The 16,615-nt window shown below is 45.7% G+C and overlaps 1 protein-coding gene across 9 annotated transcripts in view; it reads right to left on the reverse strand.

Moving 5' to 3' along the window:
- Positions 1–16,615, reverse strand: part of robo2 (roundabout, axon guidance receptor, homolog 2 (Drosophila)) — a 637,222-nt gene that overhangs the window by 109,771 nt on the left and 510,836 nt on the right. For all 9 annotated transcript variants that reach the window (XM_041211369.1, XM_041211368.1, XM_041211367.1 and 6 more), the window contains 3 exons: positions 14,485–14,566; positions 13,332–13,500; positions 9,654–9,820 (listed from right to left, as the gene is read on the reverse strand). In XM_041211369.1, coding sequence (XP_041067303.1) covers positions 9,654–9,820; positions 13,332–13,500; positions 14,485–14,566 — 418 coding nt within the window. The remainder of the gene's footprint in view (positions 1–9,653; positions 9,821–13,331; positions 13,501–14,484; positions 14,567–16,615) is intronic.

Genomic DNA, 16,615 nt, shown 5'->3' on the forward strand with positions numbered 1-16,615 from the left:
TGACCCAGCGACAGTGAAGCAACGACGATATATTTCCAAGTCAGGATGGTGAGTGGCTTGGAGGAGAACTTCCAGGTGATAGTGTTCCCATCTATCTGCTGCCCTTGTCTTTCTAGATGGCAGCAATCATGGGTTTGGCAGGTGCTGTTGAAGGAGCCTTGGTGAATTCCTGCAGTGCATCTTGTAGATGGTACACACTGCTGCTATTGTGCATTGGTGGTGAAGGGAGTGAATGTTTGTGAATATGGTGCCAATCAAGTGGGCTGCTTTGTCTTCAATGGTGTCAAACTGCTTGAATGTTGTAGGAGCTGCACTCATCCAGACAAGTGGGGAGTATTTCATCACATTCCTGACTTGCGCCTTGTAGATGGTGGATATGATTTGGGGAGTCAGGAAGTTACTTGTCGCAGGATTCCTAGTCTCTGACCTACTCTTGTAGTCACAGTTTCTGGTCAATGGTAACCCCTAGGATGTTGATAGTGGGGGATTCAGTGATTCTAATGCTGTTGAACATCAAGGAGTCATGGTTAGATTATCTCTTGTTGGAGATGGTCATTGTCTGGCAGTTGTGTGGCGCGAATGTTACTTGCCATTTGCCAGCCCAAGCCTGGATATTGTCCAGATCTCGCTGCATTTGGACATGGGCTGCTTCAGTATCTGAGGAGTAGCGAATGGTGCTGAACATTGTGTAATCATCAGCGAACATCCCCACTCCTGACCGTTTGATAGCAGCAAGGTCATTGATGAAGCAGCTGAAGATGGTGGGGACGAGGACACTACCCTGATGAACTCCTGCAGTGATATCCTGGAACTGAGATGACTGACCTCCAACAACTACAGTCATCTTCCTTGGTGCTAGGTAGGATTCCAGCCAGTGGAGAGTTTTCCCCTGGTTTCCACTGACTCCAGTTTTGCTAGGGCTCATTGATGGACCAATCGATCAAATGTGGAGTTGATGTCAAGGGCTGTCACTCCCAACTCACCTCAGGAATTCAGCTCTTTTGTCCATGTTTGAAGCAAGTGCCGCTTGCTAGCACTGTTGATGACCCCTTCAATTACTTTACTGATGACGGAGAGTAGACTGATGGGGCAATAATTGGCCAGGTTGGATTTGTCCTGCTTTGTGTGTACAGGACATAACTGGGCAATTTTCCACATAGCTGGGTAGACGTCAGTATTGTCACAGTACTGAAAAAGCTTGGCTAGGGGCATGACAAGTTCTGGAGCAAAAGTCTTCAGTACTATTGCCAGAATATTGTCAGGGCCCATAGGCATTGCAGTATCCAGTGCCTTCAGCCGTTTCTTGATACTATGTGGGGTGAATTCAATTGGCTGAAACTGGCATCTGTGATGCTGGGGATCTCCGGAGGAGGCTGAGATGGATCATCCACTCGGCACTTTTGGCTGCAGATTGCAGCAAATGCTTCAGTCTTATCTTTTGCACTGATGTGCTGGGCTCCCCCATCATTGAGGATGGGGAAATTTGTGGAGCCTCCTCCTCCAGTGAGTTGTTTATTTATTCACCACCATTCACGACTGAATGTGGCAGGACTGCAGAGTTTACTTAGTTGGTTGATCTGACCTCTTGGTTGTGGGATTGCTTAACTCTGTCTATCACTTGCTGCTTATGTGTTTGGCATGCAAGTAGTCCTGTGTTGTAGCTTCACCAGGTTGACACCTCATTTTTAGGTATGCCTGGTGCTGCTCCTGACATGCCCTCCTGCACTCTTCATTGAACCAGGGTTGATCCCCTGGCTTGATGGTAATGCTAGAGTGGGGAATATGCCGGACCATGAGGTTACAGATTGTGTTCGAGTACAATTCTGCTGCTGCTGATGGTCCACAGCACCTCATGGATGCCCAGTCTTGAGTTGCTAGATCTGTCTGAAATCTACCCCACTTAGCACGGTGGCAGTACCACACAACATGATGGAGGGTATCCTCAATGTGAAGGTGGGGCTTCATTTCCACAACAACTGTGCGGTGGTCACTCCTACTGATACTGTCATGGACGGATGTATCTGCAGCAGGCAGGTTGGTGAGGATGAGGTTAAGTATGTTTTTCCCTCATGTTGTTTCCCTCACGACCTGTCACAGACCCAGTCAAACAGCCATATCCTTTAGGACTCGGCCAGCTCAGTCAGTAGTGTTGCTACCGAGCCACTCTTGATGATGAACATTCTGTGTCTTTGCCACCCTCAGTGCTTCCTCCAAGTGGTGTTCAACATGGAGAAGCACTGATTCATCAGCTGAGGGGTATCTCTCTCTGAGTGACAGTGTGATGGGGGGTATCTCTACGTGGTAACCAACAGGAGGTCTACTTGCCCATGTTTGACCTGATATCATGAGACATCATGGGGTCCGGAGTCAATGTTGAGGACTCCCAGGGCACCTCCCTCCAGACTGTATACCACTGTGCCACCACCTCTGGGATGGTGATGGTGGAGCCTGGGACATTATCTGTGAGGTATGATTCCATGAGGATGACTCTGTCAGGCTGTTGCTTGACTAGTCTGTGAAACAGCTCTCCCAATTTTGGCGCAAGCCCCCAGATGTTTGTACGGAGGACTTTGCAGAATCAACAGGGACAAGTTTGCTGTTGTTGTTTCCAGTGCCTAGGTTGATGCCGAGCGGTCCGTCCGGTTTCTTTCCCTTTCTGAGACTTTGTCGCTGTTTGGTACAACTGAGTGACTTCCTCGGCCATTTCAGTGGGTGGTTAAGAATCAACCACATTGTTGTGGGTCTGGAGTCACATGTAGGTCAGACCAGGTAAGGATGGCAGATCTCCTTAGTGAGCCAGGTGGACTTTTACAACAATTTCATGGTCATCATCAGCCTTTTAATTCCAGATTTTTATTGAATCAGTCAGCTAATCGTCTAATAGAGGCAACGCAGGGCATCTCAGTCTCGTGGAGTGCACAACCAGTTCCATGAGGGAACTCTAGGATGTTTCTTATGACCTAGACAATGAAGGGTGTAGCAAATGTCATCAGCTCCAGTAGCTCAAGCTGCAGGTTTCAGGGTACAAATTGTTGAAGGTGGTAGTGCAGGTTGAGTATGTGGTTGATAAATCATTTGGGATCCTGGGATTTATAACTGGAGATATTGGGCGGGATTTTCTGTACCCGCCCCCTCCCCCCCTCCGCCGGGAGCTTCCGGTCCTGCCGCGAGTCAATGGACTTCTGGTTGGGGCGCTGCCTCACCTGCGGTGGGTCCCACCCACAATGGGGCCAGAAAACCAGGTCATTGAGTACAAAAGCAGGGAAGCTATGACGAACCTTTATAAAACAATGGTTTGAACTCAACTGCGGTATGGTGTCCAATTCTGGATACCGCACTTTAGAAAAGACGCGAAGGTATTGGAGAGGACGCAGAAAGGATTTACAAAAATGGTTCCACGGGTGAAGCACTTCTGTGACGTGGATAGATTAGAGAAACTGGGGTTGTTTTCCCTGGAGAAGAGAAGGTTGAGGGGAGATTTGATTGAGGTATTCAAAATCAAGAAGGGCCTGGGCAGAGCAGATATGGTGAAACGGTTCCCATTGGCAGGGGGTCGGGAATCAGAAGAAACAGGGCTTAATGTAGTTGGTAAAAGAACCAGAGAGGATGTGAGAAAATTGTTTTTAATGGAGCGTGTAGTTAGGATCTGGAATGCACTGCCTGAGAGTGTGGTAGCGGGTTTTCTAAAGGGAATTGGATAATTATCTGGAAAGGAAAAAATTGCAGGGCTATGGGGAAAGGGTGGGGGTTGGTGCTAGTTGAGTTGGTCTTGCGGAGAGACATAGAAAATAGAAGCAGGAGTAGATCATCCGGCCCTTCGAGCCTGCTCCACCAATCAATACGATCATGGCTGATCCTCAATCTCAACATCATATTCCTGCCTTCTCCCCATACCCCTTGATGCCTTTAGTGTCTAGAAATCTAGCTATTTCCTTCTTAAATATATTCAGTGACTTGGCCTCCACAGCCTCTGCGGTAGAGAATTCCACAGGTTCACCACCCGCTGAGTGAAGAATTTTCTCATCTCAGTCCATAATGGCCTACCCCGTATGCTGAGACTGTGACCCCTTGTTCTAGACTCCCCCAGCCAGAGGAAACATCACCCCTGCACCCAGCCTGTCCACCCCTGTCAGAATTTTATATGTTTCAATAGGAACTGGCATGGGTAGGATGGGCTGAATGGCCTCCTTCTGTGCTGTAACCATCCTGTGATCCCATGAAGCACAAATTCACATCATGTGTCATTGGGGAGCTGCTGGCTTACTTTAGTTTTCTGTGCTTGCCGGACGAACCAGCCTGCTGCCAAGTTAAATAATGACTCTTTTCCTCCACTATAATCCATGGCAAAACTGCAACCGTCACTGAATTTTCAGACTGTGATGTTTCCGACAACTGCAGGGTGCTGGGTAGAAGGACTCGGATCAAGCCTCATTTAATTATGCAAATGAATGTAATTGGAATCAAGTGTTTTAATTAATTACTTATAAATGAACAGCGTCTGCTTTGCATTATTTCTCTGTCCTGCTGTCTTTTCTTTTGTGTCTCTGTCTCATTCCACCTCTCTTGCTGACTGTTGCCGAATATACCCTTTGCTTTTTCTCTCTCTCTCTCTCTCTCCCTTCATGCCTCCTTTCTCATTTACCTAGCTGACTGTTTCCCTGAAGCTCTCAATTCTCTTTGTCACTGTTTCTCATGACTATTTGCTCCCTATCCCTTGCTCTTTTTCTCTGTCTCTTGCTTTTTGCCCTTGGCTCTCTATCTCTCTACTGTTCATCCTGACTGCCTCTTTGTCTCCCGCTACACACTCTGTTCATCTTTGTTTTGGAGTTCTCTCTCTGTCTCTTTTTCTTCTGACTGTGGCTATGTCTCTTTGTCTATCTGTCCATCTATGTTGCTCTTCTGCTTTCATTCTGTGTGTTTCTGTCGGGTGCTTCCTGTTTATTTGATTCTTTCTCTCTGCCTGCCTCTTTAATGGTCTCTTTCTCTCCATTGCACTCTGTCAGGCTTTCTGTCTCTCCCTCTCTTTGAACCTGATTTTGCAGGTGATAGAATCATTTCTCTCCTCTACTCCCACCCTTCGTTCTCCACCTAAGTGACTATGTGAGACTAGACCATGTGTACAAATACTCATTTAGTAGAACAGAACTTGAGTATTGCTGAAAAAAGGAGACATTTTGTCAAAGCTTTTCATCTTGAACTCATCAGGACAATCGCAAGAATACCCATGTCAGGGAAAACAACAGCTTTATAATGTATGAGGAGGGAGTGCTGATTTGTTGGCACACGAACACTGATTGGTCAAGGCGTTGCCATGGAGAATGCACCAGTTAATGGTGACTGACAGTTAACTTCCATACATTGTTTGAAATTTAAACCAGGCAGCTTGACTCTGATGGGTCAAGGCACTGATCAATTGTCTGACCAAAGGAAGGCATTGATCAGTCAATTGTCAGTTGAGCTCACAGTGTGGTGCGTTTGTATGTACTGGAAGCTACATATATTGGTACACAGACCCCTGATCTTTGCAGACAGAAAGAACATGTTCACACATTTGCGCCTGTTTTAGCTAAACAAAATAAGTGATAACCATTTGCTGGTTCATTCCTCAGGGCATTGCTTTGCCCAATCACAGTCAAGTTGCTTGGTTTAAATTTCAAACAATGCTTGAAAGTTAACTGTCATTCACCATTAACTGGTGCATTCTCCATGGCAACACTCTACCAATCAGTGTCTACTTGCCAACCAATCAGCACTCTCTTTTCATACAGTAGAAAGTTGTTGCTTCCCCTGGCATTGGTATTTTTGTGATTGTCCTGATGAATGCCAGATGAAAAGCTTCGATGAAATGTGTTTTTTCAGCGGTACTAGACCATGTGTGTCAAAAAAGGCTATTTGATCACAGAAGGCTTCATGACTCAACTGAACGCTGACCTTCCCTGATGCCCACACAAATGTCCTTTGTAGCTGGCGAGAATTTAGTTCGAGATAGAACAACTTTCATTCAGATCAGAAACAGAATTACCCGGAAAAACTCAGCAGGTCTGGCAGCATCGGCGGAGAAGAAAAGAGTTGACGTTTCGAGTCCTCATGACCCTTCGACAGAACTGGATTCTGTCGAAGGGTCATGAGGACTTGAAACGTCAACTCTTTTCTTCTCCGCCGATGCTGCCAGACCTGCTGAGTTTTTCCAGGTAATTCTGTTTTTGTTTTGGATTTCCAGCATCCGCAGTTTTTTGTTTTTATTCATTCAGATCAGACCTTACACAACCTCAGGTTGTTCTGAAGCACTTTGCATAATGATGCATTACTGTGACACAGGAAACACATCAGTCAAATTGTGCACAGCAAGGGCCCAGAAACAGCAATGTGATAAATCATCAGATCATCAGTTTTAGTGACATTGTTGAGGTATAAATATTGGTCAGGATACCAGGTAGAACTTACCTGCTCTCCTTTCAGACAGAAAGGTACTATGTAAATGCAAGTCTTTCTTTCTTTGAAGTTCCAAGGCAGTGATGCTCTGAGGGAAATATAATCATCCCCCCCCATTCCACCCCCATCTCCTCCACCCCACCCATCCCTCCACAACTACCCCCCCCCCTCCCCCCATCTCTCCACCCCACCCCCACACCTTGGAAATTTCAGTGTGTGAGAATGGGGATGGTCATTGCCCTGAACAGTTGAACAACTGGGACACAACTCATTCTCTTAAGGGGGAATGTGAACGACAAGCGAAGCAGTGGGGAGACGCTGGCACTTAAAAGACAAAAACAAGTGCACAGCTGGTTAAAAAAAGGAGTCATAGTCCAGTTTGGACTCAGGTAATTAGAAGAGACGCATTTGAGAACATCTTGCCTTTAATTTTGATTCAGAATGGGCATATATCTGTTTGCCGACAGCCCCAGTTTAATCACACCACGCGACATTTCATTGACACACAGGTGCCTGACTCTGATTCTGCAGCACGTCTACCATTCTGGCTACAACTCTCTTAAGCTGCTGTGTAAATGCCAGCTCCTCAGAGGCCTGTCACTTGGGGTATAGTCAGGATCAGAATCCACACTCGCCTGATTTGTGGAAGAGAATGTGGTAATGAGAAGCTAATTGGAGTCAACACACTCTCTCTCGGAATTTCAGAGAAACTCACGGTACCGAAGGAGGCCATTCGGCCCACCATACTCGTGCCGGCTATTTGAAAGAACTAACCTATTAGTCCCATTTTTTCCTATTCCCTCCCCTATGGCCCTGCAAATTTTTCCTCCACAATTGCTAAAGGATTGGCTTGTTTATCCGACATCCAGCACTGGATAAGCAGGAATTTCCTCCAATTAAATCACAGAATCACCGAATTTTAATGGCACAGAAGGAGGCCGTTCAGCCCATCGTGTTGGCACCGGCTCTCCAAATGAGCATTATGACCTAGTGCCATGGTCCTGCCTTTTTCCCTGTACCCCTGCACATTGTTTCTGTTCAAATAATCATCTGATGCCCTCTTGAAAGCCTCGAATGAACCTGCCTCCACCACACTTCCAGGCAGTGCATCCCAGACCCGTTGTGTGTAAAAGTTTCTCCTCACGTCACGTTTGCTTTTTTAAATATTGGGAAGACTGAGGCCGTTATTTTCTGTCCCCACTCCAAACTCCGTTCCCTAGCTGGTGACTCCATTCCTCTCCCTGATAACAGTCTGACATTCAGCCAGTCCATTCCCAATCTAAGTGTCACATTCGATCTAGAGATGAGGAGCTTCCAGCCTCATATTTACACCAATGGTAAGACTGCCTATTTCCACCTCCATAACATCACCTGACTTCACCCCCATCTTGGTTCATCTGCTGCTGAAGCCCTCACCTGTGCATTTGTTACCCCTGGGCTTGACTATTCCAGTGCGCCCTTAGCTGGGCTCCCACATCCTGCGCTCCGTGAATTTGAGATCATCCAAAACTCTGCCTATGCCCTAAACTACAGCAAGTCCTGTTCCCTTATCAACCCTGTGCTCACTGACCTACATTGGTTCCCATCAATTTTAAAATTCTCATCCTTGTTTCCATGGCCTCACTCCTCCCTATCTCCTCCAGCCCCACAACCCTCCGAGGTCTCGGCGCGCCCCTAATTCTGGTCTCTTGAGCATCCCCGATTTTAATCACTCCAACATTGGTGGCCATGCCTTCAGTTGCCTAGGCTGCAAGCTCTGGGATCACTCTTTAAACCGCTCCACCTCTCCACCTCACTTTCCTCTTTTAAAACTTACCTCATTGACCAAGCCTTTGTCATTTGACCTAGTATCTCCTCATGTGGCTTAGTGTCATATTTTGTTTGATAATCGCTCCTGTGAAGTGCCTTGAGGCATTTCATTACGTTAAAGGTGCTATATAAATGTAAGTTTGTGTTGTTGTTTCAAGCAATTATCCAATTCTCTTTTGAAAGTTACTATTGAATCTGCTTCCACCGCCCTTTCAGACAGCGCATTTCAGATCACAACTCGTCACATAAAACAGTTCCCCTCATCTTCCCTCTTGGTTCCTTTGTGAATTATCTTAAATCTGTGTGACCTGGTTCCTGACTCTCCAGTCAGTGGAAACAGTTCCTCTTTAATTAATATACCTCCCCTCTTTTTGTCCTATTGTTAACTTCAATCTAAACTCTTCTCGTACTGACATGTTACGATGACACATTTTGTTCTTCCTTCTTGCCCTGGTCATATTTGGAAGATGCTGAGATTCTGGGAACATCACCAACTCCCAGTCTTGCTCCTACTCTTAACTGATCAGAACTGGAGGAGGCCATTCAACCCCTCAAGCCTGTTCCGCCATTCAATTGGATCATGGCTGATCTGGACCTTAGCTCCATCTACCTGCCTTGGCCGTGTGACCCTTAACACAATCAATCTTGGTTTTAGCCTCAACAGATTTTTAGGGGAGGGAGTTCCAGATTTCGACTACCCTTTGTGTGAAGGAGTGCTTCCTGACATCACCCCTGAACGGCCTGGCTCGGATTTTAAGGTTATGCCCCCTTGTTCTAGACTTCCCCCACCCACCAGAGGAAATGGTCTATCTCTATTTAGTCTACCAAATATCTTTTAAACAGCTTAAATATCTCAATAATGCCACCCCTCAATCTTCTACTCTCGAAGGAAAACAAGCCTAGTCTACGCGAGCTCTCCTCATAATTAGCCCTGGGATCATTCTGGTGAATCTGCATTGCAATCCCTCTGAAGTCAACCTTTCCTGAGGTATGGGGCCTGGAAATGAATGTAGTCACCCCGGCTGGGGTTTACCCACAGCTCTGGACAGCCGTAATATAACATCCATCCCTTTGTAGTCCAGCTCTGCCTTGGAAAAAAGGCTAGCATTCCATTAGCCTTTGTAATCATTCGTTTTAATTACTGGCATCACAGTCTACTCCACCCCTACCCTTTACACATTCCCCCTTTAGCAAGTGGGCAACAGATAGCAATGAAGCAAAGGAAATTTGCTCGTTTGTTTTCTACCCAACCCAGGGATGTTGTGTCTAACCACTGCTCACTAATCACTGCCGCAATCATGTTTGGCCCTAACACAACCTACAGCCTAGCAGTAGAACACGGAGCCTCCCGATGATTGTACAGTTCAATGCGAAGGTGCGTTTACCACACTCTAAGATAGTGATGCTCTTACCTTGAGTTCGGACAGGGTCACTCATCTGGCTGGGGTCACTGACTCCCTGAGCGTTGACAGCACGCACCATGAAGAGGTAGATAGTGTTAGGTCTCAATCCCCTGACAGTGTACAAAGTGTCCTTCACGTGGTTTGCCACTGTTTGCCAGCTGTTACTTACAGATTGGCTGAAGAAAACAACGGAGGTAATACTTGTTACTTCACTGTTGATTTGGAGTTCTTTCCCCCAACTCCATATTCCCCCTCTCCCTTTGTCTCAGCATTGGCAGCCTTGACTTCACCCACCTTCTGAAAGGTATCCTTGAATCCGCTTCTATCAATCTTTTAGATGGTGCATTCCAGATCAGAACAAACTCTCCTCACCTCTCCCTCTGATGAATAATCCCTTAGGTATAGAAGATTAAGGCGTGATCTAACTGAGGTATTTAAGATAGATTCTGGGTTTAAAATGGGGGTGGGGTGGGGAGAACAAAACAAGGGGTTATAGCCTTAAATTCAGAGCTAGCTGTCAGGGCTGATGTCAGGAAGCACTTCTTCACACAAAGGGCAGTGGAAATCTGAAACTCTCTCCCCCAAAGATCTAGTGAGGCTGAAGGTCAATTGAAAATTTCAAGGCTGAGATTGAGAGATTTTTGTCGGCAAAAGGGTATTAAAGGTGAGGGAACAAAAATGGCTAGATGGAATTAAGATACACATTAGCTATGCTGCAATTAGGGGGAGATGGTGGCATAGTGGGAATGTTGCTGAGCTCAGCCTACACCTTTGGGGACATGGGTTCAAATCCCACCATAGAAGCTGGTACAATTTAAATTCGATTAATTCTGCAGTTTGAAAACTAGTCTCAGTTTAATGGTGACCATGAAACCATTGTTGATTGTTGTAAATAAAAAACCCATCAGGTTTTAATACTAATACCCCTTCAGAGAGGAAATCTGCTCCCCCCAGCCAGCTCTGGCTTACGTGACTCTTAACTGCCCTCTGAAATGGCCTAGCAAGCCACTCCGTTCAAGAGGTGTGGGCAGCAAAATCTGGCCTTGCCAGCAATGCCCACACCCCATGGAAGGTGGCAAATAAATCAGGCTTGAATGGCCTCCTTCCTGTTCCAGTGTTTCAATAGTTTGCCAATTACATTTATTTTATGTTCTCTCGTTACCAGCTCCCCTTTTAATCAAAATTCCCCCGTTTTGACTTTAGTCCCTCGCTATTTTGAACATCGATATTAAACCTTCCCGTTAACCTTCTCTGCTCTAAGGGGAACAATCCCAGTTTTTGCAGTCTCTGAACGTCATTGAAGTCCGTCATTTGCTGAAGCAATTTAGAAACAGACAGAGACCAGGAACAAAAAGCAAACACATGGCTTAATCTGTTAATACAATTACCTCACACTTAATCTGTTAACACAATTAGTTTACGGGTAATGAGCTCTGGGACACTAATTCCTGAACACAAAATATATTTTACCCGAGGACCCTGTGCCTCCTGTTGCCTGGCAACTGAGCCCATTGGAGTTGAGGCCTTGCACAGGGGTGAAAGTGCCGCTGCTCTGGGCGTTACGTTTACTGCTCTGGTGCCATGGTAACCGTGTCTTTCCTGAACTTCACATTTGATGTCCAGCCTTGCCTATGTCCAGCTGGTCCACCTGGATAACTGCAGCTCACTGGAATGGGACCAAACGGCAGGGCCAAGAGATCTGAACGCAAGGCCGCTCCTGGTCAGAAACCAATCTTGAATATAAAATTCTCAGCCTTGTTTTCAAACCCCTCAATGGCCTTACCCCTCATCCGATCTCTATGCTTCCCTCCAGCCTGCCGGAACTCTCTGTGGTCTCTCCGCTCCTCCTATTTTGGTCTCTTGTGAATCCCTGATTTTCAACGCTTCACAATCAGAGGCAATGCCTTCAGCTGCCCAGCTCCCAAACTTAAATCCCCCTTCTCTGCCACTCTACCTGTCACTCCTCATTTATGATGCTCTTTGTAACCAACTCTTTGACCAAGCGCTTTTGGTCACCTCTCTTAATAACTCTTTATCAAATATTAAATATCAAGTACTAAATTTTGTTTAATAATGCCCCTGCAAAGTATCTTTCCCCTGATAAAAGTGCTATACCAATGCAAGTTGGTTTTGTTCAGGGGTGATGCCACACGAAGGGTAGTGGGAATCTGGAACTCTGACCACCCCCCCCCCCCAAGTCAACTGTTAAGTAGGGGGGTGGTCAGTTGAAAACTTCAAGACGGATTGATAAATTCGTGTTAGGCAAAGAATATGAAGGAATTCAGAACCAAGGCAGGTGGATGGAATTAAGATACAGATCAACCATGTTCCAACAAGATGGCACAACAAGCTCAAGGGGCTGAATGGCCTCCTCCTTTTCCTCCTGTTGTTATGCCATTGGTTTGATCCCGCATTCCATTGAATTCCTGGTATCATGAGTTCAGCCAAGTCTCTTTTGAGAATAACTTAGCAGCAAATAAATCTAACAAATCGTCAACTTAAAACCACTCTGAGATTGCTCTAGAACTGGACAGAATTGAGGAGGAAAGACTATTTACACTTGAACATAATAGCTGCAGATTTACTGGAATCATAGAAATTTACAGCAGAGAAGGCCGTTCAGCCCTTCGTTCCTGCGCTGCCTCTATGAAAGAGAATTTGAGTTCAGCCTCACAGACCTTGCTTTTTGTCTGTAACCCTGGAAGTTCCTCATCCTCAGGAACCTGTCCAGCTCCCTTCAAAAATTATCCATGGAATCGGCTTTCACCGCCCTTTCGGGTAGAACTTTCTAGATCCTGACAACTCTCTGAGTGAAACAAAAACTCCTCATCTCTCCTTTAGATCTTTTGTCAACATCTTAAATCCAATACCTGATGAAAAGTCATCGGTCTGAAATGTTAAATCTGTTTCTCTCTCGATAGATGCTGAGTGCTTCTGGCATTTTCTCTGTTTATTTCTGATTTCTGGCATCTGCAGTATTTTACCTTTGTATTCAACCTATGAATCCTGGTTATTGACCCACTTACTGGACAGATTAGGTTTTTTCTATGTACTCGGTAAAGACCAATTACTCTGTACAATGAGCCTGAATAATCACAAAGGGCCGAATGGGCTCCTTCTGTGCTGGAAATTTACTGGTTGCTACCTGACATGAAATAAAGAAGTTTCATTTCTATAGCACCTTTCACAACCTCAGGAGGTCCCAAAGTGCTTTATAGCCAATGAAGTACTTTTTTGAAGTGTAGTCATTGTTTTAATATAGGGAGCATGGCAACTACTTGTGCACAGCAAGCTCCCACAAACAGCGATGTAATAACAACCAGTGATGTTGGCTGAGAGATAGATACTGGCCAAGAGAATAGGGAGAGCTTTTCTGAGAAATGCTGAAGTTGGATCCTTCCCACCCACGGGACACAGCAGATAGGACCTCAGTTTAATGCCTCTCCTGAGAGGCGACACCTCCAACAGTGCCGCACACCCTCGGTACTGGCACTGGAAGTATCAGCCTTAGATTGTTGTGCTGCATTGGGGCTTGAACCTATGACCTTGTGACTCAGGTGAGAACTGAGCTACAGCTAAACCTTGACTGTAGCCCTCCCAGCTTTCCACCCATCACCTCCAGTTGTGGAAACTTTTCTGACAATGAAAAGAGGCAAGTGATGAAGATCCTTCACGCTCCTCACATACCTGAACGCCTCAATGACATATGATGTGACGGGTGAGGACCCAACATGTTTCCCAGCCAACCAGGTGAGGGTGACGGTATTCTTTGTGACGTCAGCAACTTGAGGCTTGGAAGGTGATCCTGGCAGAGCGTCCATATCCATCTTGACATTGACAGTCGCTGCACCTGACTCTGCAAAAAAAAAAAACAATTTGTTTAAGGGAAAGCTCAGATTCTGATCCTCCTGAATGTCCGTCAACCAGTAGCTCATCCCCCTGATGCTCAACCACTGACTCGCTGACCAATCCACAGCCCACAGCTTATGCCCCCATCCCCTGAACTCTCAGCTCAGCCCCTTGACCATCCACTGATATATAGCGAAAGAAAAGACTTGTATTTATATAGCACTTTTTACAAATGCTGGACGAGACATCTCAAAGCGCTTTACAGCCATGTAGTTTTGAAGTGTAATGTAGAAAATGCAGCAGCCAGTTTGTGTACAGCAATCTTCCACAAACAGCAATGTGATAATGACCAGATAATCTGTTTTCGTGATGTTAACTGATGGATAAATATTGGCCACGACATTACTCTTCTTCAAAATGGCGCCATGGGACCTTTTGCACCCGCCTGTTAAGGACTTAAAGGGCTTTGGCTAAATTTCACATCTGAGAGACAGCATCTCCAGCAGTCCAGTGCTCCCTCAGTACTGCACTGGGAGCACCAGCCTTGAGTTTGCGCTCAAGACCTGGAATGGGACTTGAACATAAAACCTTCTGATTCAGAGGTGAGAGGACTACCAATAGAACCACACCTGACAGGGCAGCTCATACCAGGCCTCTGACCCTCCAACGACCCACAGCTCATCCCCTGACCCCATGACCATCCAACATGACTCTCTGATCATCTATTGACCTGTGAACCGCCCAACCAGCCTGTGCCCCCTTTCTGCCTAAACCTGATATTATTTCCTTCGGTCTTTCCTCCCAATTACTCCCTCCAGGCTTTCAAAACCAAGGATTAGTCCTATTGGCTGATTCACCTCACCTTCTTTCCTACACCTTTCAGCCTCGGCGTTTTCCCAGAAGACCACTGCTTCCTGATTAAAAAGATGGCAATAAAAGTACTGAGGAACACTTCTGTTTAGAGCAATAAAAGCCAAGACTGAAGAAATACCTCGCACTTCCAAAAACGCACTCCAGGAAGTTTCTCCACTTGAGCTTGTGGCAACACATGTATAGATTCCAGAGTCTGTGACCTAGGGTTAAGACAAGAAAGTGAGATAAACCTTGTTGTTCGTTCATTCTCAGGAAGCGTGTAGACTTTCCAACTGGTGAAAAGTTAGAAAAAGTGGTGGTTCAAAGAAGCTTCGGGATCCATACACACAGATTATTAAAATACCACGAACCAGAATAATCAAAAAGGCTAATGGAGGCCTTGATATCAAGGGAAATAGAATACAAAGGGATATAAATCAGAATTCAGTTATATGAAGCCCTGGCTAGGCTACACCTGGAGAACTGTGAGCAGTTCTGCACACCACGCCTTTGGATGGATATATGGACCTTGGAGAGAGTGGGGTGTAGATTTACCAGAATGATACCTGGTCTCAAAGGGTAAATTATGAGGAAAGATTAAACAAACCAGGTTTGCATTTCCTTGGAATTTAGAAGGTTAAGGGGTGATTTGATTGAAGTTTGCAAGGTACTAAGGTAGTACATAAGGTAGACCGAGAGAAACTATCTCTGCTGGTTGTGGAGTCTAGGACCAGGGGGCAGAGTCTAAAAATTAGAGCCAGGCTTTTCAGGAGTGAAATTAGGAAAAACTCTTACATGCAAAGGGTGATAAGATTTTGTAACTGTCTTCCACAAATGACAATTAATGCAACATTAAATCAGAGCTTGATAGACATTTTTTACACAAAGGTACTAAAGCGATACTGAGTAAAGGCAGGTATACGGATAAAAACAAAAAAACTGCGGATGCTGGAAATCAAAAAGGTATATGGAGTTGGGTTACAGATCAGCCATGATCTCAATGAATGGCAGAACAGGCTCGAGGGGACAAATGGCCTCTTCCTATTCCTATGTCCCCTGTAGGATGTGGCAGTTGCTTCCAAGCTCAGCAATTATTCCCCACGCCTTGTTGCCCCTTGAGGAGGTGGTGGGGAATCACCATTTTGAAGTGCCGCAGTCCCTGTGGTGTGGGTACACCCACAGTGCTGTCCATGAGTTCCAGCCTCTTCTGCAGTGAGTTGTTGTGAACTGGAACGCGCTGTCTGGAAGGGCGGCAGAAGCAGATTCAAAAGTAACTTCCAAAAGGGAATTGGGTAAATGCTTGAAGGAGAGTGAATTTGCAGGGCCAAGAGCGAGAAAGCGGGATTAATTGGATTTCTCTATTCAAATTGCCAGCATATGGAATGATGGGCTGAATGGCCCTCCTTCTGAGCTGTGCCATTTTGCACTGCTAAGTAGGGAGGGCAGGCATCTCTGTCCTGTAAATCTGTCTTCCTCCGAGAGGCCAGTGAAAGTTTTGCTCGAGTTTTGCTGGTTGCTGGCTCTAATTGCTGCGCTCAGGGGCTGACCCGGTTAAAAGAGGACATTAAAGTGATGAGTTTAATCCAGCTCCAACAGCAGAAATGCATTAACCCCTATGACCTGTGCATGCCTTGTGACATGACAAGAAAGACTAAATTGTTTACCTAAAGCGATGCTGACATTAATTTTTCAATAAATTCTATTTTGTCCTAAGGCGATTTATAATTAATTTATATTGGACAACATTCCAGGACCTGAGGACAGACTTTCTTTCTCATGATTTGTCTCCCACCACATCTGACTCATCATTTTTCCCAAGTCTTTTACATCAGCTGTTGGCTTGACAGGTCTTCCTTTTATATCATCCTGTCTTGATAACTGATGATTTACCAAGTTCAAACACAAGAGATCAAGGGCTGTTATTCTGATGAGGGCTGAGAGAACAAACTCATATAGTGGGTAGAAGGAACTAGAATTGGTCTGCAGTAAAGAATTTTCAATAACAGGAAAGAGCCAAACAAGCCCCTTTTTGATGGATAAAGCCAACTTGTTGACATATCCCTCAAACTCACCTACCCACCTTCTTCCCTTATCCCTCAATCCCACCTATCCACCTTCATCCCACATCCCTCAATCCCACCTACCCACCCTCTCTTCATATCCCTCAATCCCCACCTACCCACCTTCCCCCTGTATCGTTCAATCCCCACCTACCCACTTTCTCCCTTTATCCCTCAATCCCCACCTACCCCCCCGTATCCCTCAATCCC

The sequence above is a fragment of the Carcharodon carcharias genome, chromosome 18 (assembly GCF_017639515.1).
Source record: "Carcharodon carcharias isolate sCarCar2 chromosome 18, sCarCar2.pri, whole genome shotgun sequence".
NCBI classification, from domain to species: domain Eukaryota; kingdom Metazoa; phylum Chordata; class Chondrichthyes; order Lamniformes; family Lamnidae; genus Carcharodon; species Carcharodon carcharias.